Source organism: Eschscholzia californica, unplaced genomic scaffold (genome assembly GCF_041429995.1).
Source record: "Eschscholzia californica isolate CP2 unplaced genomic scaffold, dmEscCali1.0.p SCAF_3, whole genome shotgun sequence".
NCBI lineage: Eukaryota > Viridiplantae > Streptophyta > Magnoliopsida > Ranunculales > Papaveraceae > Eschscholzia > Eschscholzia californica.
The window spans coordinates 11462286-11484459 of NW_028238420.1; the positions used below are offsets into that span (position 1 = coordinate 11462286).

The window sequence follows — 22174 nt, forward strand, 5'->3', positions numbered from 1 at the left end:
GACGGTTAGCAGAGATCCGTTAGATATCAACACACATGGCAAATCGGAGGGCGAGATTTACTCTAGTCAGCATATGAGAATATTAAGTTTGTCCTAGTCAGCTTGTCCCAGTCACAACCAATGTGTTTTGTTATATAGATTCTCCATTTTTATGGTTATGCTCCGGTGCACGGACTCTATGTTTTTTGATTTCTTAAGGTTAGAAGCATTATGAAGATGAATGACCTTTCATTTTCAAATACTAAAGATTTCTACTTACATTTATTAGATTTTGTTATTACCACTCCCAACTAAATTAATTACATGTACGAATGATTGGAAAAAGATAAATGTAGTTTTACTACGGAAGAACAAAATAGAGGGCCCAAAACAGATAGCATATATCCTCCCACTATGGACACCATAAGCCGTGATAATAGGGGAGGTCATCAACATTCAAAGTAATCGCGAATGGAGGTCCACATCCTCCGCTTTCTTTTTATCGCTAGCTCGCCGTCAACATAACAACAAACATATGAGAAGCAATAGAGGCAGAAGAAACATATGAGAAAAAATAGAGGGAGAAGACAAAGTACTTGCAAATTTATTCAAAAAAAAGTTGGAGACATAAATACTAATAAATGATTCCCTCTTGTGCATATAGAGAATGACAATGTCTACATCCAATTCTACCTTCGTCCTTTCACCTAATTTTATGCCTACTTTTTACAGATAACACTATTTAAATTTGAGCATGGAAATAAATACAATATACAAAGAATTCGACGACGATCGACATGCCGTATTCCATCTAATGTCGTTCATGGCGAGTTGAAGTTTATAAGATAGATAAATTGAGTTTTTTAGGGATGTACTTGAATCTTATAGCAAAAACTTCAAAAAAAAAAAAAAAAGGGCAGGCCAAATTGATGTGGCGTGAAAATGCCACATTTAGGTCACTTAACTTTGATGAGTTAGTTCTTTTCGAGTTTTATTTCTAATTACTTATGTGTTTTTATTGTTAGGTAGTTTATTTGGAGTTTGGCGTGTAATTCGGAATAAAGAGAGCGAATGATCACATTTTCATCTTATGCGGCAAAAGGGAAGAAAAGAGCACCAGGGGTATTTTGGTCATTTTGGTCAAAATCAGAAGTCAAACAACAAGTGAAGTCAATGACGAGTCCGATGGTGAAAACGGAAGTCGATTCGGAGTTCGGACGGAGAAGTTGTGAATGAAAGAAGCCGAGGTTCGGTCTTGAAACAAGGATTCTATGAAGGCACCCCCTTGGTTCTAAATGTAGAGACAAGATGAAGGCACTCCCTTGCTTTAGAAAGAAGCCCAACCCAAGAGCCCAAAGAGGAAGAGAATAATAGAGATTCTATGGGCACCTTTTTGGTCCAAGTCAAAATGGTCTAAGACTTAGTCAAGTTTGACTAAGTCTAGGGTTGTGTATACACAAGTGAGAAAAAGGAATCAAGGGAGGATACTATTCATCATCTTCTAGCTTGGGCAAGAGGCAAGAGAGAGAAGGGGGCTAAAGGTGTTTCAGGGTTCTTGAGTTTGAAGGCTTGAGAGAGAGAAAAAAAAAGAGAGCAAGAAGGAGGATCCGGCCAAAGCATAGGCCGGCCTAGCTTTGGCCGGCCGAGCTGCTGCTCGGGCTGCAACATGAGCAGCAGCTCGAGAGTGCTTCAGCACCAGGCCGGAGCAACAGACTAACAGCATGAGCACGGGTAGCTGCTGCTCCAGCTCGGGAAAGCAGCACGAGCACGGGTAGCTGCTGCATCTGGCCGGACTTGATGCTTCATAGCTTGGGATGGACCTGCTTTGCACGGGATGGGAGCTCTTCGGCTCGGACAAGCACGGGAAGGCCGCACCTAGCTCGGATATGCACGGGACAGAAAGCAACCGGCTCGGGCAGTGGCTTCTTGGCCGGACTTTCATGGATTTGGCCGGATTTCATCAACTCTTTGGCCGGAATTTTCATGGTGTTCCGACAACCTTCTTGATCCGAAACCATGGGGCTTTTACTTCTCATGTCCTTGGCTAGCTTCTCATGTGGTTTGATTTGATTTGGGTTAGAAATTGGTGGAGAGAGAAAGCTAGGGTTTAGCTTTAATGGAGGTTTGTGATAAATGGAGAAGATGATGGTGGTCGCTATGGGGAACCCAGAAATTTGCTAAGGGGAGATCGGCTGCACCTTAAAGACTCATATTTTCCGACGATCTTAGCCTCGAACCACATTGAAAAAGGGGGATTCTCTCATCATCTTCTTTCCATTTCTTATTTAATCACCATGTTTAGCTAACTTTAGTGTGTCGATTATATGAGATGAAATGTGATGAATTCGTGATTATGTTTAATATGATTTGATGTTTTGATATAAATTGGTGTTCATTTATTTCGATTATCGTTTTGATCGTATTTTCATGTGTCTTGTCAAGCACTTCGCATAGTTAATAGACGAAACGAAGTATTCGATATCGATCGTAGTCTAAGTCATAATTTCATGTGTCTTACCATGCACTTCACATAGTTAGGCGACTAGACGACACTTTCGATGACTCGGGATTAATCGATTTAGACGTTTGTTTGACTAAGTATGATCTCCGGATATACGTAGTACTTAGAGACATCTACTTTAGGAGTCGAATATCGATTGTACTTCGACACATTAAATCGGACTACACATAGTCGTAGGTTTATCATTATGGATTCCCGGACTTCGACACCTTTCTCACTTATTTGTTGCCCGAATCGAGTCTTACCGTCTCCCGACTCTTGTTCCTCCGACTCTTCTCTCGAATCTCTCTCGTCCGTTTTACTTATATTGTTTAGTTAGTTTTGCTTGCTTTCTTGTTTTGTTACTCTTTCAAATCAAAACCCCCATTTATCTTTGTTTTCTTTCCTTTTTAGTCTAAGTTAGCATTTGATATCTAGACCGGCGAACGAGACTCTTTGATATCCGAGTTACCTTCCTATCCTTGGATCGACTCCAGTTTTACCAGTTACTACTTGATACCTCCGCTTGGGTGTGCAACCTTTTCGGGTGCATCAAGTTTTTGGCGCCGCTGCCGGGGATAGGTTTAGTAGTTTAGATATCGTTTACGTGTTTTGTTCATCACCTTTGAGTAGGTCATGAAAGAGAAACTGGAATAGTTTGCAGTTTCAATGATTTGAATTTTTTATAGTTACCAAAGTTGGATGAAACGAATCGAATTTGCAGAGAAGTTGCAGTTTCAATGATTAGATGGAATACGACATTAGATGGAATACGACATCGGGTCGAAACATTGGTTGATACCTTCGTCCCATTTAGGTCTTTCCTCTCCCTCGTTTTCTCCCTAAACCCTAAATCCTAAACCCTAAAGAATTCGACGACGATCTTGGAATACGAGTATCAAAGTCTGGTCTCCTTCTTCTTCATGGCCTAGCTATTATTCAACAACTCTTTCATATAATTTATCAGACACTTGGTATGTTGTATTTGAAAAGAAATAAGAATTATATAGACAGTGAAGGAAAAAGCTGGTGAAAGAGAGAGGTTATGGGGTATGGATATTGAATGAATTCTTTGATTCATTGGATTAAATGAATTGGTTATTGGAGGAGTAGAGGAGGTTTATAAAACCATTGGAATTCAATGAGAGTATTTAAGGGAGTTTATGGAGGACAAGTGTTTGGAATTCCAAATTAGTTCGTTTCATCTAAGCACTTGTGGAGGTTAAATACAAGGTTTAATCTTCCAATCCAGTTGGCAATTTTTATCTTTACTTTGTCCTAGTCAGCTTGTCCCAGTCACAACCAATGTGTTTTGTTATATAGATCTTTACTTTGTCCTAGTCAGCTTGTCCCAGTCTCCACCACTCACATGAAAACGACAATTTTTAGAAAAAACAAAACACAGACAGACGAACAGCCTACAAGAAACTGAATGTCTAGGGTTAGTCATTCCTTCTCGTCCAACCATTATTGAGTTCTTCATTTCTTAATCTCTATCTTTAAATTCCTTTATCTGTTTGTTAATCTTCAAAGTGAAGCTGTTCTAAAGACTTTCATCCTTACCTTTTTTTTCTTAATTTTCTGAGGGTTTTTGTGATAAACTTGACCTTTAGTTTGTTTTTGCCTGATTTTTTCACCTGGGTTCATTTGAAATTGTATATCTACAAGACTATTGATTTGAATTTTTTTGGGTACTTTGTTATGATTTTAATCTTCATTGTTGCTTGATTTGATTTTTTTTTTTGGACTTACGATTTTATTCTTGAACTTGTATGAAGTGAGTTTCACTGTTTTTTTTAGAAGAGAGTGTATTTATATATAGATTGAGTTAAGATTACTTCATTTTGGAGGAGTTGACAAGAAAATGCACGTATGTTTTTTTGCTCAAGAACTTGAAAATTTAGTAAATGAAACTCTGATTTGAAGAGTTTTACTTATAAGTTGCAGCATAATGCTGAAGTTATTATGTAGTCCTTAAAGATTAGATTTCTATGGTATAATCAGTTTTGACTTAATTAGATCTGGTTAGGGCTATTACTTCTCTATATTTCTATTTGACTGGTAGATGTTTTTAGTGGAGAAGACAAACAGATAAGCTAGAAAGAAGCAAGAACAGAAAAAGGTAGGGCACTCTTTAGATGTTGTGTGATTAGTAAACATATATGCATTTAATGATCGAAGCGATTGAAGACGTTCATGATGCCAAACTTAGATACACGATAACACCAATACGTGAAAGTACCCTAGACAAATGATGTCGAACCTTGTTAACTGTTTCCTTTGTTCCTCAAATGAGAAGATTATTGGTTAAAAAATCGATCAAAAGATTATTGTGAGAGTTTTGCCTCTTTTTGGTTTTTCTCAGTCTGTTTGTTTGTTTTCTTGTCCATGCTTAACAATTGCATTGATTCTGAATTGCTAAGCGCGACATAGAGTTCTGATGCTATAGGAAAAACCATTGCAATAGCTCCCATGGGTATCTCTGGATTAAATGAATTGGTTATTGGAGGAGTAGAGGAGGTTTATAAAACCATTGGAATTCAATGAGAGTATTTAAGGGAGTTTATGAAGGAAAAGTGTTTGAAATTCCAAATTAGTTCGTTTCATCTAAGCACTTGTGGAGGTTAAATACAAGGTGTAATCTTCCAATCCAGTTGGCAATTTTTATCTTTACTTTGTCCTAGTCAGCTTGTCCCAGTCACAACCAATGTGTTTTGTTATATAGATCTTTACTTTGTTCTAGTCAGTTTTTTCCAGTCACAACCAATGTGTTTTGTTTTATAGATATACCAGTCTCCACCACTCACATGAAAATGATAATTTTTAGAGAAAACAAAACACAGACAGACGAACGGCCTACAGGAAACTGAATGTCTAGGGTTAGTCATTCCTTCTCGTCCCACCATTATTGAGTTCTTCATTTCTTAATCTCTATCTATAAATTCCTTTATCTGTTTTTTAATCTTCAAAGTGAAGTTGTTCTAAATACTTTCATCCTTAACTTTTTTTTTTTTCTTAGTTTTTTGAGGATTTTTGTGATAAACTTGACCTTTAGTTTGTTTTTGCCTGATTTTTTCACCTGGGTTCATTTGAAATTGTATTTCTACAAGACTATTGATTTGAATTTTTTTTGGGTACTTTGTTATGATTTTAATCTTCATTGTTGCTTGAATTGATTTTTTTTTTTTGGACTTACGGTTTTATGCTTGAACTTGTATGAAGTGAGTTTCACTGTTTTTTTTTTTTGAGAAGAGAGTGTATATATATAGATTTAGTTGAAGATTACTTCATTTTGGAGGAGTTGACAAGTGATGGGCCTAAAAAGTTACCTAAATAGGTCTACACCCGCAAGTGCACGGGTGTCAAGTTGTAATAAATTCCGGTAAGACCGGTTCGTTCCTCAGAGACTAAGTTAAACCTATTCTAAGACTAGGAAATAAATCGGTTTTGCTTTGAAAATTGTTTTTGGGTTTTTTGTGATAAAAATATTTAAATAAAATAACGAAAATCAAAATGAACTCAAATGGGGGAAAGGACCTAAGGGTTCAGAATCTATCCACGGAACAACTCTAAAGGTGAAATACTGAGTCAACGAGTTACTTTTATTACTCGGGCTTTAAAACACGAATGGTCTAAAGTCCGGAAGATATCTTCCTTAAAACGATAAAAACTAAAGATACATGCATCATTCCCTATATACTAATTACTCGATTATTATGCATCAACTAAGAAGTATAACCCATCAAAGCATTTTATTCTAAGCATGGAATATCAACTTAAGAAAGATGAATAATGAATGAACTAATCAATAATCAAGAATAATGCAAATTAGACATGAACGACCAAAATATTACTCTGACTCGAATTTAATCACACCTAGAAAGTAAATAACAACATGGATTTCATCAAACACTCTAGATTGGAAAACTAGTTGCTCATAAAAATCCTATCAGTTGTAAATAATGAACTTATTACAAAATCAAAGATAAAAGTGAAGGAGATAACCAAATATTAATTCTCCTGGTTGCTTCTCAAAGATAAAGATGGAGTGATGATTTTTATCAAATCCCTCTCACAAAGACATAGAAAACTCAACACCTTAACATTCTCTTTAATCTTTCTCTCACAAAAAGACTAATGGATCCTGATTTTCTCTCTCTCTACAACAACCTCCTCTTTCCAAAATCTGTTTGCTCTCTTCACTATCTCTTTCTCACTTTCTCTCACTAAAAGAATAAGAACAAATATGATTACAAAGAAGATGATAATATTATTAAGCTTTCCTCTCTTTGAACTCACTGTCCATCTCTCTACAATCACTCTCTTCACTCTCTCACAAAGAAAAGAGAAGTTATGAAGATAAGATGATGACAAGTTGATGCTCTGTGTTGTCTCTCTCTCTCTGATTTTCTGTTCTAATTGAGCTTTTGAGAAGTTTTGATCCCCAAAGATGAGATAATTTCCTTCTCTCTGTTCTTCAATATATATATAAGAGAATGAACTAGTTGCAGTTGTCCCTCTCTGTCTTCTTTCCATTAATTTCAATCCTCAAGATATCTCCTCTGTTTCTATCCTAGTAAAATCAAAGAACAGCTCACACTTTCCTTGCTTCTCTATGATTCCATAACTTCTCATTACCATTCTCTCGGTTTTCCAGCTTTCTCTTTAATTCGAATTCTTTCCATATCTTCTCTGTGATTGACTGCCCATCACATACTCTCTCTCTAGATTATGTAAACAGCCGAATCCTTCCTCAATGAATCTACCATATATGGGTAGCAATCCTCTCAATCGAATCATTTCCTTTTTGTTTACCTTAATCTCCAGCCGTGTGGATCTCTCAATTTCCATTTATGTTTTGTATATGACGGCTATTTCCCACGGTTCTGTAAGTTTGTAGAGAGAAGAATATAGCTAAAAAGATTTCCAATATCTTCTCTCTACTCTTCTTAAGGAAATATAGCTAAAAAATTGGAAAGAGATAAAGAGGATATTAGAAAATATACCCAATCAAAAAGTGGGGAGTAATACCAATTCATGGCTGTCACTAGTGCTAATTTGAATTGGTCAATGGTACTATTCCTCCCGTGATTTACTTAGCTGGCATGAAGGAGAAATTCTGTGTAGTAGAAGCAACTTTGGCACCGTGTGTTTTCACGTTGATTGGTCGATCTCGTCCTAAAGTCTTTGAACACCGTCCGATCTTAAGGGCTATTTTAATAAATTGCTTCAGGTAACACCATATTTATAATTGGTCTAAAATTCCCGGATGACTCCCGATCTGCCCAACAGTGTACCAATATTTTAATTCCCATCCTGGATGTGCGCCAAGTGTCACAAAGTCAACGGATTTTGAACGTGACTTTGACCTGTCCTTGTTTTCACAACAGGACTCCGATTTGACCTCTGTTTTCACCCACGGGCTCGTCTTGGGCTATACTTTCCATCCGAGCACTAATACTGATCATGAAATCAGAATCACAAATGACCAAAATACCCCTAGTCTGCATTTCTCCGACTTTTATCCGTTTTGTACACATAACTCTGAAAAAGGTACCTGAGTAGAAAAAGAAACCAATCATCAGAGTAACCGCTCGAACTGGACTAACTAACCCGAGTTAAGAGATTCAAATGGGACATTTTCATGTCTCATCAAACATCCCCAAACTTAGATTTTGCTAGTCCTCGAGCAAAACAGAAAAATAAAACTAAGCCCAGTTCACCACTTTCGTAGGGAATCACGATTGCACTTAGCACGTGCAACAAGCCGTTAAACCTCTAGGTTGCCCTAAAGGACGAGTTTTGTCTCGTGAGGGTTTGCAGTGAATATACCCACAAAATTCAAATATCTCAAAATTCCAAAAGGGTTAAATATGACATGAACTAAAAATGTTTATGCGGTAGATTTTCGAAAGTTAATAGAAATGAAATCCAAATCGACCAAACCATACAAATGCTAAAAATCTCTCCACTAGTAATCAAGACTCGAAGTGCACGTGACCAGCCAATATGAGTATCATTTCGGTTCTGAAAAGACAAGACCTTGATTACCGTCTCGATACATTTCGCCTCGACTGCTGCCTCACGGTCATACACTCAAAAATTAAAGTCACTCAGAAATGTTTCACTCAATGTGCGAGTATGAGCATGAAGAAAAACTCAACACATTACAAAAGACGGACTAAATTTTTGGTAAACGACTGATCTCAAAGAAGGAAACAACCACTAATACGGAATGGGGAAGTTAACCAACTCTTCTCACCTAATCAACTATCTAACAATGTTCCCTAGAGGTCAATAGACTATAATGATGATGTGACTAGAACTCCTGAGAACTCGACGTCTTCAAATCTTCAAGAATTACTTCAAGGGATAAACACTTAAACAAAACCACATAAACACATTTTTTCTTTTTCTTTTTTTTTTTTTTTTTTTTTTTCTCTTTTTTTTTTTTTATACGCTTCTGGTAATAGAACTCAAAATACACAACATACTTTCTTAACACTTTCCTTGGGTAAAATTCTCTCCACTTTGCTTCATGCCTTATTCTCAGGGTTCTAAATGATGGACGATATCTATTTTCCTCTAGTTGACACTGTTTTCAAGTTTCTCAGACTACAAGAGAAAGGTTCACTTCCTGATGGCATCCCTAGTGGTTGTAAAATTTGAACTCAGGAGATCAAATGAGCTCTTTTGAATATTGCGAGGTTGAGTAGCTCTTCACTCTACTCGGAGTTAGCGCAGAAGAGATCACTCAAAACAAAAAGAAAGGCTCAGAATCTCACATAGGTTAAGTCTCCACTAATGATCAATCTAGTTCTCTCAGAAATGTCTACTCTTCACCTATCTAACACTCACATGGCTAGTGCACATACAACTCCAAGACTCGAAATTCATGGAAAAACCTTTAGAAAACGGATAGTCTGACGAACTAGACTCTATAACTATTAACAAGCAAAAACAACTAGACTCACATTTTCAATCCAAAAAATTAAAATTTTGAAAAATTTTGAACCCTTTTGAATTTTTGAAATAAGGACTAAAAATTCAATCCCCTATCCCCAAACTTAAACCGAACATTGTCCTCAATGTTCTGAAGACTATGCAAAAAAAATAACAGGGTGAAGGGAGAGATATTACCCGATTCAGCGTCCTCTGCATGGGTTGCCTCCCAGAAAGCGCTAAGTTTAACGTCTTCAGCCAGACGAAACAGATGATTCGAAAAAATAAAAAGAACTAACCTACTGGATTACAGATATGTGTTTAACTGTAAACCAATATTCGATACATCTGTGGGTCCACCCAAAACACAAAGTTTTCAGTGAACGATAGTCTCACATCTTTGTGAATTGCAGAGAGTGCATGTGAGACTATTAAAGATGAGGGGCAATCCCCAAACTTAGTGGATGCACAGTCCACTAAGTAACTATAAATACTTGGACCAATGACTAGAAAGTCATCAAAAGGATCGACATAACAATGAAGGGCCAATATATCCGTCGAAGGCAGAAAGTCATCTGCAAGCTTAGTGGATAGAATATCCACTATTTCTATAGACGTTCTAGAGGAGACATCTGAAGTGTCCCAAAAGGGATCAACAACCGAGTCTGAGACCATGTGAAAGGTCAAACTAGACTCTAAGGGTAAGGCAATATGCTCGGGGACCAGGTCAAGGTCCATGGTTTCCTTAGGTACACAGTCTGACAAAGTATCTAACATGTCTCTAACGTTATCAATGTCCTCAAAGACATCTGAAGCCTCGCAGTCAGGTATAATATCATGCCTTCCTAGAATTTCATCTAAGGCTGACTCCTTACAAATCTCAAATGTCGGAAAGTTCAGAATAGTGTCATTCCCAAACTTGCTCATAGAGCCATCATCTTGAATATCAATGTCTAGTGTAGTCCTATCATGGTGAGATGACATAGGTGGAGGAAGCAAGACAACAAGGTCATCAGACCTTTCAGGCTCTAGGGTATTATCAGTAAATTCATCGACATTTAACTTAGTACTAGGGTTAGACGTATTAACCTCGTCATCGTACCTAGTACCTTCCTGAGTTTGGGGTGGTGAACCCCCTTCCTCGTCGGCGAATAACTGTGACTTAAACATTTTCATCTGTTGAGCCAAGGACTCAGTATCCTGCTGCATTTGAGTCGTAAATTGTGACATAATCTCAATAAGACGACTCTCGGACTCTGATCGAGATCTATCTTCAAGAGTCTCCTCGTAATAAGGTTCGCTAGTGTAATTAAACGTAGACTCTTGATAATAACTTCCTCCGTACATATTAGGATCATACCTGTCTCTAAAGTCATTGGTTTCAGAATAGTGTGGACAATAAGGTCTCTCATATATATTTGGCGTCGGACCATATCCATCGCTAATCGGACCATCTCTACACATTTGTTGATAATATCCTAATGTCATATGAGATTGATCAGGCTCATATGGTCTACTCCACTCACTAATCGGACTGTTTCTAGACATTCGTTTATAATCCTGAAATGTCATACCCGGTCGGTTAGGCTCGTCTCTACACATCTGTTGGTACTCTCCTAGGGTCATACCAGTTCGGTTAGGCTCAACTAGCCTATTCCCCTCGTTAAGTCGTTGATAATCTCTTAGAGTCGTACCACGTTGGTTAAGCCAGTCTTTACGCAACTGTTGGTATTCTCTTAAGGTTATATCAGTTCGGTTGATAACGGGTCCCTTTAGATCAAGGTCGTCATCATCAACAGGGTACGTCCAACCATTAGAAAAATGCGCCATGATGGTCAGGCACGATCACAAGATGGGAATTGACACTTGCAAAAAACTACACTTGATTCCTTTTTATTGGTCCATTTTTTTTTTTTTTTTTTTTTTTTTTTTTTTTTTTTAACACGAAAACCGAGGAAGCTCTACTAAGATCTTATAAAAAGTACCCACTAACAGGGGATTCGTGGGTGATTAGAAAAATTACCTCCCGTTCAAGACGGGCGACGACCTTTGTAGACGACCCGGGCCACTCTTCCCTCAAGTGTTCGAACCCGAGGCTTCGTTGGATTTTCGGTTACAATTTATAAAAGCCCTCCAATTTAGGGTCAAAACAAAAGAAAGTACTAAAAAGTCTAAGTCTCTCCTCACCAAAATAAATACAAAAAAATAAAAACAGTAAATTTCTTCTTTTGAGGTCCTCCTCCTTGTTGCACCTTCTCTTCAGCTCCTTAGTGTTCTGCACACCAAAAACAGAGAAGCAAGTCAAAGTATCCAAAATTCAAAACTTACCAAAAATAAAAACTTTCCAAAATTAGAATAAATTTAAAACATAGTCCCCGGCAGCGGCGCCAAAAACTTGATGGGCCTAAAAAGTTACCTAAATAGGTCTACACCCGCAAGTGCACGGGTGTCAAGTTGTAATAAATTCCGGTAAGACCGGTTCGTTCCTCAGAGACTAAGTTAAACCTATTCTAAGACTAGGAAATAAATCGGTTTTGCTTTGAAAATTGTTTTTGGGTTTTTTGTGATAAAAATATTTAAATAAAATAACGAAAATCAAAATGAACTCAAATGGGGGAAAGGACCTAAGGGTTCAGAATCTATCCACGGAACAACTCTAAAGGTGAAATACTGAGTCAACGAGTTACTTTTATTACTCGGGCTTTAAAACACGAATGGTCTAAAGTCCGGAAGATATCTTCCTTAAAACGATAAAAACTAAAGATACATGCATCATTCCCTATATACTAATTACTCGATTATTATGCATCAACTAAGAAGTATAACCCATCAAAGCATTTTATTCTAAGCATGGAATATCAACTTAAGAAAGATGAATAATGAATGAACTAATCAATAATCAAGAATAATGCAAATTAGACATGAACGACCAAAATATTACTCTGACTCGAATTTAATCACACCTAGAAAGTAAATAACAACATGGATTTCATCAAACACTCTAGATTGGAAAACTAGTTGCTCATAAAAATCCTATCAGTTGTAAATAATGAACTTATTACAAAATCAAAGATAAAAGTGAAGGAGATAACCAAATATTAATTCTCCTGGTTGCTTCTCAAAGATAAAGATGGAGTGATGATTTTTATCAAATCCCTCTCACAAAGACATAGAAAACTCAACACCTTAACATTCTCTTTAATCTTTCTCTCACAAAAAGACTAATGGATCCTGATTTTCTCTCTCTCTACAACAACCTCCTCTTTCCAAAATCTGTTTGCTCTCTTCACTATCTCTTTCTCACTTTCTCTCACTAAAAGAATAAGAACAAATATGATTACAAAGAAGATGATAATATTATTAAGCTTTCCTCTCTTTGAACTCACTGTCCATCTCTCTACAATCACTCTCTTCACTCTCTCACAAAGAAAAGAGAAGTTATGAAGATAAGATGATGACAAGTTGATGCTCTGTGTTGTCTCTCTCTCTCTGATTTTCTGTTCTAATTGAGCTTTTGAGAAGTTTTGATCCCCAAAGATGAGATAATTTCCTTCTCTCTGTTCTTCAATATATATATAAGAGAATGAACTAGTTGCAGTTGTCCCTCTCTGTCTTCTTTCCATTAATTTCAATCCTCAAGATATCTCCTCTGTTTCTATCCTAGTAAAATCAAAGAACAGCTCACACTTTCCTTGCTTCTCTATGATTCCATAACTTCTCATTACCATTCTCTCGGTTTTCCAGCTTTCTCTTTAATTCGAATTCTTTCCATATCTTCTCTGTGATTGACTGCCCATCACATACTCTCTCTCTAGATTATGTAAACAGCCGAATCCTTCCTCAATGAATCTACCATATATGGGTAGCAATCCTCTCAATCGAATCATTTCCTTTTTGTTTACCTTAATCTCCAGCCGTGTGGATCTCTCAATTTCCATTTATGTTTTGTATATGACGGCTATTTCCCACGGTTCTGTAAGTTTGTAGAGAGAAGAATATAGCTAAAAAGATTTCCAATATCTTCTCTCTACTCTTCTTAAGGAAATATAGCTAAAAAATTGGAAAGAGATAAAGAGGATATTAGAAAATATACCCAATCAAAAAGTGGGGAGTAATACCAATTCATGGCTGTCACTAGTGCTCATTTGAATTGGTCAATGGTACTATTCCTCCCGTGATTTACTTAGCTGGCATGAAGGAGAAATTCTGTGTAGTAGAAGCAACTTTTTGCACCGTGTGTTTTCACGTTGATTGGTCGATCTCGTCCTAAAGTCTTTGAACACCGTCCGATCTTAAGGGCTATTTTAATAAATTGCTTCAGGTAACACCATATTTATAATTGGTCTAAAATTCCCGGATGACTCCCGATCTGCCCAACAGTGTACCAATATTTTAATTCCCATCCTGGATGTGCGCCAAGTGTCACAAAGTCAACGGATTTTGAACGTGACTTTGACCTGTCCTTGTTTTCACAACAGGACTCCGATTTGACCTCTGTTTTCACCCACGGGCTCGTCTTGGGCTATACTTTCCATCCGAGCACTAATACTGATCATGAAATCAGAATCACAAATGACCAAAATACCCCTAGTCTGCATTTCTCCGACTTTTATCCGTTTTGTACACATAACTCTGAAAAAGGTACCTGAGTAGAAAAAGAAACCAATCATCAGAGTAACCGCTCGAACTGGACTAACTAACCCGAGTTAAGAGATTCAAATGGGACATTTTCATGTCTCATCAACAAGAAAATGCACGTATGTTTTTTTGCTCAAGAACTTGAAAATTTAGTAAATGAAACTCTGATTTGAAGAGTTTTACTTATAAGTTGCAGCATAATGCTGAAGTTATTATGTAGTCCTTAAAGATTAGATTTCTATGGTATAATCAGTTTTTGACTTAATTAGATCTGGTTAGGGCTATTACTTCTCTATATTTCTATTTGACTGGTAGATGTTTTTGGTGGAGAAGACAAACAGATAAGCTAGAAAGAAGCAAGAACACAAAAACGTAGGTCACTCTTTAGATGTTGTGTGATTTGTAAACATATATGCATTTAATGATCGAAGCGATTGAAGACGTTCATGATGCCAAACTTAGATACACGATAACACCAATACGTGAAAGTAACCTAGACAAATGATGTAGAACCTTGTGAATTGTTTCTTTGGTTCCTCAAATTAGAAGATTATTGGTTAAAAAATCGATCAAAAGATTGTTGTGAGAGTTTTGTCTCTTTTTCGTGATTCTCAGTCTGTTTGTTTGTTTTCTTGTCCATGCTTAACAATTGCATTGATTCTGAATTGCTAAGCGCGACATAGAGTTCTGATGCTATAGGAAAAACCATTGCAATAGTTCCCATGGGTATCTCTGGATTAAATGAATTGGTTATTGGAGGAGTAGAGGAGGTTTATAAAACCATTGGAATTCAATGAGAGTATTTAAGGGAGTTTATGGAGGAGAAGTGTTTGGAATTCCAAATTAGTTCGTTTCATCTAAGCACTTGTGGAGGTTAAATACAAGGTGTAATCTTCCAATCCAGTTGGCAATTTTTATCTTTACTTTGTCCTAGTCAGCTTGTCCCAGTCACAACCAATGTGTTTTGTTATATAGATCTTTACTTTGTTCTAGTCAGCTTTTCCGAGTCACAACCAATGTGTTTTGTTTTATAGATATACCAGTCTCCACCACTCACATGAAAAAGACAATTTTTATAGAAAACAAAACACAGACAGACGAACGACCTACAGGAAACTGAATGTCTAGGGTTAGTCATTCCTTGTCGTCCTACCATTATTGAGTTCTTCATTTCTTAATCTCTATCTTTAAATTCCTTTATCTGTTTGTTTATCTTCAAAGTGAAGATGTTCTAAATACATTCATCCTTACCTTTTTTTTTCCTTAGTTTTTTTTGGGTTTTTGTGATAAACTTGACCTTTAGTTTGTTTTTGCCTGATTTTTTCACCTGGGTTCATTTGAAATTGTATATCTACAAGACTATTGATTTGAATTTTTTTGGGTACTTTGTTATGATTTTAATCTTCATTGTTGCTTGATTTGATTTTTTTTTTTTGACTTACAGTTTTATGCTTGAACTTGTATGAAGTAAGTTTCACTGTTTTTTTTTTTTTTTTTTGAGAAGAGAGTGTATTTATATATAGATTTAGTTGAAGATTACTTCATTTTGGGGGAGTTGACAAGAAAATGCATGTATGTTTTTTTGCTCAAGATCTTGAAAATTTAGTAAATGAAACTCTGATTTGAAGAGTTTTACTTATAAGTTGCTGCATAATGCTGAAGTTATTATGTAGTCCTTAAAGATTAGATCTCTATGGTATAATCAGTTTTTGACTTAATTAGATCTGGTTAGGGCTATTACTTCTCTATATTTCCATTTGACTGGTAGATGTTTTTGGTGGAGAAGACAAACAGATAAGCTAGAAAGAAGCAAGAACAGAAAAACGTAGGGCACTCTTTAGATGTTGTGTGATTAGTAAACATATATGCATTTAATGATCGAAGCGATTGAAGACGTTCATGATGCCAAACTTAGATACACGATAACACCAATACGTGAAAGTACCCTAGACAAATGATGTAGAACCTTGTTAACTATTTCTTTGGTTCCTCAAAGTAGAAGATTATTGGTTAAAAGATCGATCAAAAGATTATTGTGGGAGTTTTGTTTCTTTTTCGTGTTTCTCAGTCTGTTTGTTTGTTTTCTTGTCCATGCTTAACAATTGCATTGATTCTGAATTGCTAAGCGCGACATAGAGTTCTGATGCTATAGGAAAAACCATTGCAATAGTTCCCATGGGTATCTCTGGATTAAATGAATTGGTTATTGGAGGAGTAGAGGAGGTTTATAAAACCATTGGAATTCAATGAGAGTATTTAAGGGAGTTTATGGAGGAGAAGTGTTTGGAATTCCAAATTAGTTCGTTTCATCTAAGCACTTGTGGAGGTTAAATACAAGGTGTAATCTTCCGATCCAGTTGGCCATTTTTATCTTTACTTTGTCCTAGTCAGCTTGTCCCAGTCACAACCAATGTGTTTTGTTATATAGATCTTTACTTTGTCCTAGTCAGCTTGTCCCAGTCACAACCAATGTGTTTTGTTATATAGATTATGAATTTCTTTCCATTTATGGGCGTTACTTTAGTGAAATAACATAATTTTCTGACTACAAAATTTTGAGTAGAAACAAAATTTTATGTCCTTCAAACCCAGCCTCCCTTTCTTTTCTTCACTCCGACCAGAGTTATTGGCAGACTACAATCATCGGCGGCCCTTTAAAAGAATTTCCCATCTTTTGTTTTTCCTCTCCTCCAACAAGACCTCAATCGTCGACTACCACCAATCTTTCTCTCTCTCTCTCTCTATTTATATGTCTTGACAAAAGGGAAGGTCTTTTTCGCCGAAACTCGTGTTCTGGTCGGGTAACCCTGTAAGTGTTCAAAATTTATTCATACCATATTGCTCACTAGGACATATGTAGGTTGTCTGCAAGGGTCATTTTTTTAATAAGTTGTCTGCAATGGTCGTCCCTTTTTTTGTAGGTTGTCTACAATGGTGGTAATGGTGAAAGAGGAAGGATAAATAAAAAAAATTTGTAGACCATCTGAAATGGTTGGCCAATCGTGTCGACGACCATTCTGTCAGTTAAGGAGGGAGGATGAAAATACTTTTGAAATAGGTGTAACAAAAGGAAAAGATGTTTCGACTAACGGATCACTTAGACTAAGTGGTTAAATTTTCTAGTTGGTCACAAATCAAGGGTCAAATCGAAATGAATTCTTTTCATTACAAGTATCTCTAGCCCTTCTATACCCTTCTTGTGTTTACATGTACAATTCGTCTATTTCAAAGGTTTTGTGTTTAAACCCCAAAAATTCATCAAGTAACTTATTTTGAACCCTAGAAATCTAAGGAGGGACCGTACTTTACTGACTTACTGTCCAAGTTTCTGTCTCCTTGATCCTATGTTCTTAATCATAATCTGCTTGTCCAAGTTCCCGTCCTCTCTCTAGTCTAGGGTTTATTTCTCTCTTTATGGATTGAGTCCTGGAGATTTCCTTCTCGTGATGCAAGCCGCAAGAGCTCTAACTCTATCATCAAAACGTTCTTTATTTTCTGACTCCAACAAGGGTAATATACATTTCGAATTTCTCATTTTGAATCTTTCATTTGTTCTCTTTCACTTAAATCTTTAAACCCTTAACTTAGATATACTTCTCAAAACTTAGTATAAACCCATAAAGAAATGAAACTATTCATTTTCGAAATTAGTTCATTATTTTTTTCATTTAGTAATAGGATGTTAGGATCTTTGTCAAAATGAGGAGAAATCACTTATTTGCAGTTGCCCACTTTCATATATAATGATTCAGAATTGCTTTAGGATTGACCTAGAATTTTATTATTAACTTTGGTAGATCAGTAGAAGCCTAGGGCCCTGGACAATTATGTAATTGTAGTAAGTTCACGGTCGAAGTTTATCTTATTATGATAGTAACAACTGTAAATAGATTCAATGACGTATAAAGGATTCTGCTGAAAGTGGTGTAAACTTGTGGAAGGAAGCTTCATTGAGAGCTTTTTAAGGAGTCAGCTCGACTCATAGCTTATGGGGTACCTCTAGGCGATCGGTTCACATAAACAAGTGACGACGGTTATCATTGTTTTTCAGCCGTTTCAGCTTGATCAAACCCTCTAAACGGATTTTGTTTTTGTATAATCAATAGCTGTATAAGTAGCTGATAGACCAAATAAGCACAGTAGCTATTTAGAGCCGAAGGAGCTCTTTTTGGGTTTCTATAGTCTACCACTTGGCTTTAGGGAATCGAAGTTGGATGAATCTGCAGTGATCCCATCGCTGTCATCGAACCAGCCATCGTTCCTTACCCAAAAAGCTGAAAAGTGGGTCACGATTTTGTGAAATCACATGATTTAATATAATTAAGAAACAAATGTGGTTGAAGGAAGCTAAGGCAAAATAGAAGTTCATCTTTTAACTTTGTCTTGGCTAGTACCACCTAATAAAAGTTTTATTTTGGTGTTTATGATATCTGAAAGAAACTAAAATGCTTCCGCAGAAGGGTTCAGATTTGAACTTGAGTGGATTTACTGTAAAATTGGTGTCTTATTGTGCTTTTCCGGTAATTGTGGTTTGACTTAGGTAGGAGTCTGTTGGTTTTATTCTTGATATTAAAGTGTGATTTTGCATTGGCTTTGTTCTTAAGAATAATACTAGGAGGTGACTACGTTTATGCTGTAACTCTTGTTTGACCTTGGTATTCTGATAGTGTTATGCAAGATATCAAATGCAATACGTGGAATAAATAATCAATGGCGTGGTAGATCTTCCTCTGCTGCATCTGTTCCTTCTAAATCAGACAGATGCCAAAAGCGAGTATCAAAAGATGAACGACGGGCTATTGTGGAATCCTTTGTTGACAAGTACTTCTCTTCTTTAAGTTAGTAGCTTGATTGCATTTTTATCTGTGATGAGTTACTAAAAGAAATTCTCTGTGAAATCCTTGCAACATAATATGAAAGTTGATGGACGATGATGGTTCTTAAGCTTCACAAATTTGAAATTGATCAGCATTTCTTGCTTAACTAGAATGCCACCTAATGTAAAAATCATCCATACTGAGCTGTTTTCTGCTGGTAACTAGCTGATTTCTATGATACGAAGGCCTTCAGGGTTTCTTTGGTGGATGGAAGTGTATATTTGGCACTTGATAACACACTGGTCTGAGTATTTTTTTTTGAAATACAGGAAAGACTCTTGTCTTATTTTAGACGAAACCACAATCTATTGCGTTAAAACCTTTTTCTTTTCTCTTTCTATTTTCTTTTTGAAGTTGGTCTATATCCTGATACTGCATTGTTATTTGAGTGTCTTTAGTATTCGTCCCTTTCTCTTCTATGGATATTTTTGTCACTAAAGTATTACAGTAGCTCTTTTAGTTTAATGGAGTGAAAATCTAGCAAACTTGACAAGACTAGGACTTAGTGAGGTATATGATTGTTAATTGAGTACTTTTTCTACTATAGCAGAAGGACTTTAATTACTCAATCAAATATGTTTACTTTTTGAGGTTGTTATTGGAACGAATTGGTTAAAGCTAAACCATGTTTGTTGAAAAAAAAAATAGCAAGTCATAGTTGATTTGTCTGGAGAAACATCTAATATTTTTGAGTGAGGTCTTAAATGTGAATAAGAGTTTTGCGTGGCGCCTTTGCAGGTACAGGGCCTCAAATGCAGGAAAATTTCCTACCCCTTCTACAGTTAAAAAAGAAGTCGGAGGGTCTTACTATGTTGTTAAGAATATTATCGAGGAACTAGAACAACAAACTAGGGTATCCCCTCCTGTAACCAAGGTGAGCAAATAATCAGTGAAAGAAATACCCAAGAAAGAATTTCAGTCTTTGCTTGAGGTCGAAAAAGTGTTTTGGGTTTTAGTCATTGTGTCAGTTGATTTGATGTTTCAGGAACCATACTCAGGAGACAAGGAAGAGTTCTCAACGGGAATTACTAGAAATGAAGCTGAAGCAAAAATAAAACCTCAAAAACTCCATCGGGTGGAGAAGCCCTTGTTTGAAGAGATTCCCATTCATGTTGAGAAGCCCTTGTTTGAAGAGATTCCCACTCATGTTGAGAAGCCCTTGTTTGAAGAGATTCCTACTCATGTTCAGAAGCCCTTGTTTGAAGAGATTCCCGCTCATGTTGAGAAGCCCTTTTTTGAACAGTCTATAAATCTCACAAGAACAGTGAGTGTTCTTTCTCCTTTGTATTTAGACATTGTCGAGGGAAATTCAGAATGATAAAATGCTGGTATGGAAGGGTTGGATATAGGATAGATTCAGTAACTTTAGTGACTAAATCAGATATGCTCTTTGGAGCCAGGGGACTTCCACAGTTGGATTAAGTGTTTTACATCCAATTTCTACTTTTATTCTTTGGACCATTTTATGATATACCTTGTATATTCTTACGGGTAGGACACCAATGGTTTAAATTGGTTGACCGATTGTCGAGGTTGATATCCTGATCTATCTCTGTAATGCTAATTTCATCATTATTTTTTCTAAACTGAGCTATATTTGTTTGTCGTATAGTGTGATGGATAGGAATACAATTTCTTCGGTAGGATCCTGGTAACATTCTCATTTTCATTCCTATTTTGGGTGAACTAATATTTCACTATTTGCAGGATGATGATTCCTCTGTCACTCAAACACAATGTCATCAAATGGGACTGGAAAGCACTGAGAAGTTTCATCAAGTTACTGAAAAACAAGAGAACAGTATTAAAGAGGAAGTTACTTCTGAAGGATCTTCTTATCTAAATGATCTGAAGGAAGAAGGGAAGCTAGAAGCTGATCATAAAATACTGGAATCAGAGAAGCTTCCAAGGTACTTTCATGGTTTCATATTGTTGCAATAATTGCCTGATGACTATGTATATGTATATATATGATATATCGGACTTATATGCTGGAGGGTGGTCCATATCTTCCTACCAGTTAACCTCGTTCTGCTTTCAAGATATTCTTAAAACTAAAAACATGTCTTTTTGAAAATATTAGAAGGTAGTCAAGACTCGTACATACTTATAACCTTTAGATTTCAACTTTTCAGCTTCTCTTAACACCATTATTTTGTTATCCTTGTATAAATTTACTCTCTTTTCCTACGATTATGGTTTGAGAATATGCCATCTTTTGTTTATTACTATCCAGGGACACGTCAAGGGAGGTAAACAAGGAAGACCTCCTACCAGAGAGATCAACTTTGTGGGGGAATTTGAAGTCCTTAGCTGGTGGCATTGCCAAATTTTGGAGAAATGGCTGAATCTCGGACAACGTAATTCCTGGATTTTTAGCACAATATAATGCTTGCTTGGAGTATTGATGAAGTTTTGAAGCATCAAATGAACTTCATTTTCATAGCCTTTCAGAACAGTCTTGATAAGTCTACTTTCCTATCTTCATTTTCGCTAGATCCGATCCTGCCTCGTGATTTGAATGGTACAGCGGAGGCTATATAGGAGGGTGCCATTAAACTGAGATGAATGCCTGCTTTATACAATTCTTGGTATTTAGACTTCAGTTGTGGAAAATGACATGGGAAAACCAAGTTTTTTGCATTCACTGTTTTCTGAACAGTATTTTATAGGTCAATTGAACTTGTTAATGTACCTGTGTAATCTACAAATAACGGGTTTTTCTGGTAGTGCTGACATGCTTTCAAGATTACAATGATATGAAAAGATCAGAGCAACGCCGTTGTTATGATATTTGGGAGAGTTTGTAGTTGCTTTGTTTTAAAGTAAATTTATGGTACATATTCGGGATAGCTACTTTTTAAGTCGACCACCTTTCTGTTTTGGCCTATGGTACATTTTAGGATTAGCTACTTTTGGGTCCTCGATTGGTGACAAATTTTCCGCTTTGGCCTGTAATTGTGTCTGTGATGACAAGATCATATAAATTATGAATGTCCATTAGTTGGTAGGAGGTTAAGTTCTACAATAATTTGTAGATGAAGGGTTTTCTTATAATTTTGTTTCACGTCTTATTCACTAATGGGCATTTAGTAGAGCTTGCCCATAGCCGGTTTAGGTCAGATCTGAAGCCCAAAGGTTTAGGTCAGATCTGAAGCCCAAAAGTTTTGACTTTTGCCCAAGCCCGAACCACGAGTTCCATGGAGAAAAGATTCCTTTTGGATTATGGTGTGTTTCG

The 22174-nt window shown here is 36.5% G+C and overlaps 1 protein-coding gene across 1 annotated transcript; it reads left to right on the forward strand.

The window, feature by feature from the left end:
* The first annotated feature begins 17049 nt into the window (after positions 1–17049).
* On the forward strand, positions 17050–21729 carry LOC147548400 (hydroxyproline-rich glycoprotein family protein). The gene is made up of 6 exons (XM_086669428.1): positions 17050–17569; positions 18727–18880; positions 19675–19810; positions 19922–20200; positions 20644–20846; positions 21173–21729. Exons 1-6 carry the CDS (start codon positions 17506–17508, stop codon positions 21282–21284), a joined length of 948 nt encoding a protein of 315 aa, XP_086525554.1. The 5' UTR covers positions 17050–17505; the 3' UTR covers positions 21285–21729.
* The last annotated feature ends 445 nt before the right edge of the window (positions 21730–22174 follow it).

What these genes read in the sequence shown, in the direction of transcription:
- LOC147548400 (XM_086669428.1), top strand. Translation starts at nt 17,506, where the DNA reads ATGCAAGCCGCAAGAGCTCTAACTCTATCATCAAAACGTTCTTTATTT. An exon ending in TATCCCCTCCTGTAACCAAG is followed by an intron (nt 19,811 to 19,921) that starts GTGAGCAAATAA and finishes TTGATGTTTCAG; the next exon opens with GAACCATACTCAGGAGACAA. An exon ending in CTATAAATCTCACAAGAACA is followed by an intron (nt 20,201 to 20,643) that starts GTGAGTGTTCTT and finishes CACTATTTGCAG; the next exon opens with GATGATGATTCCTCTGTCAC.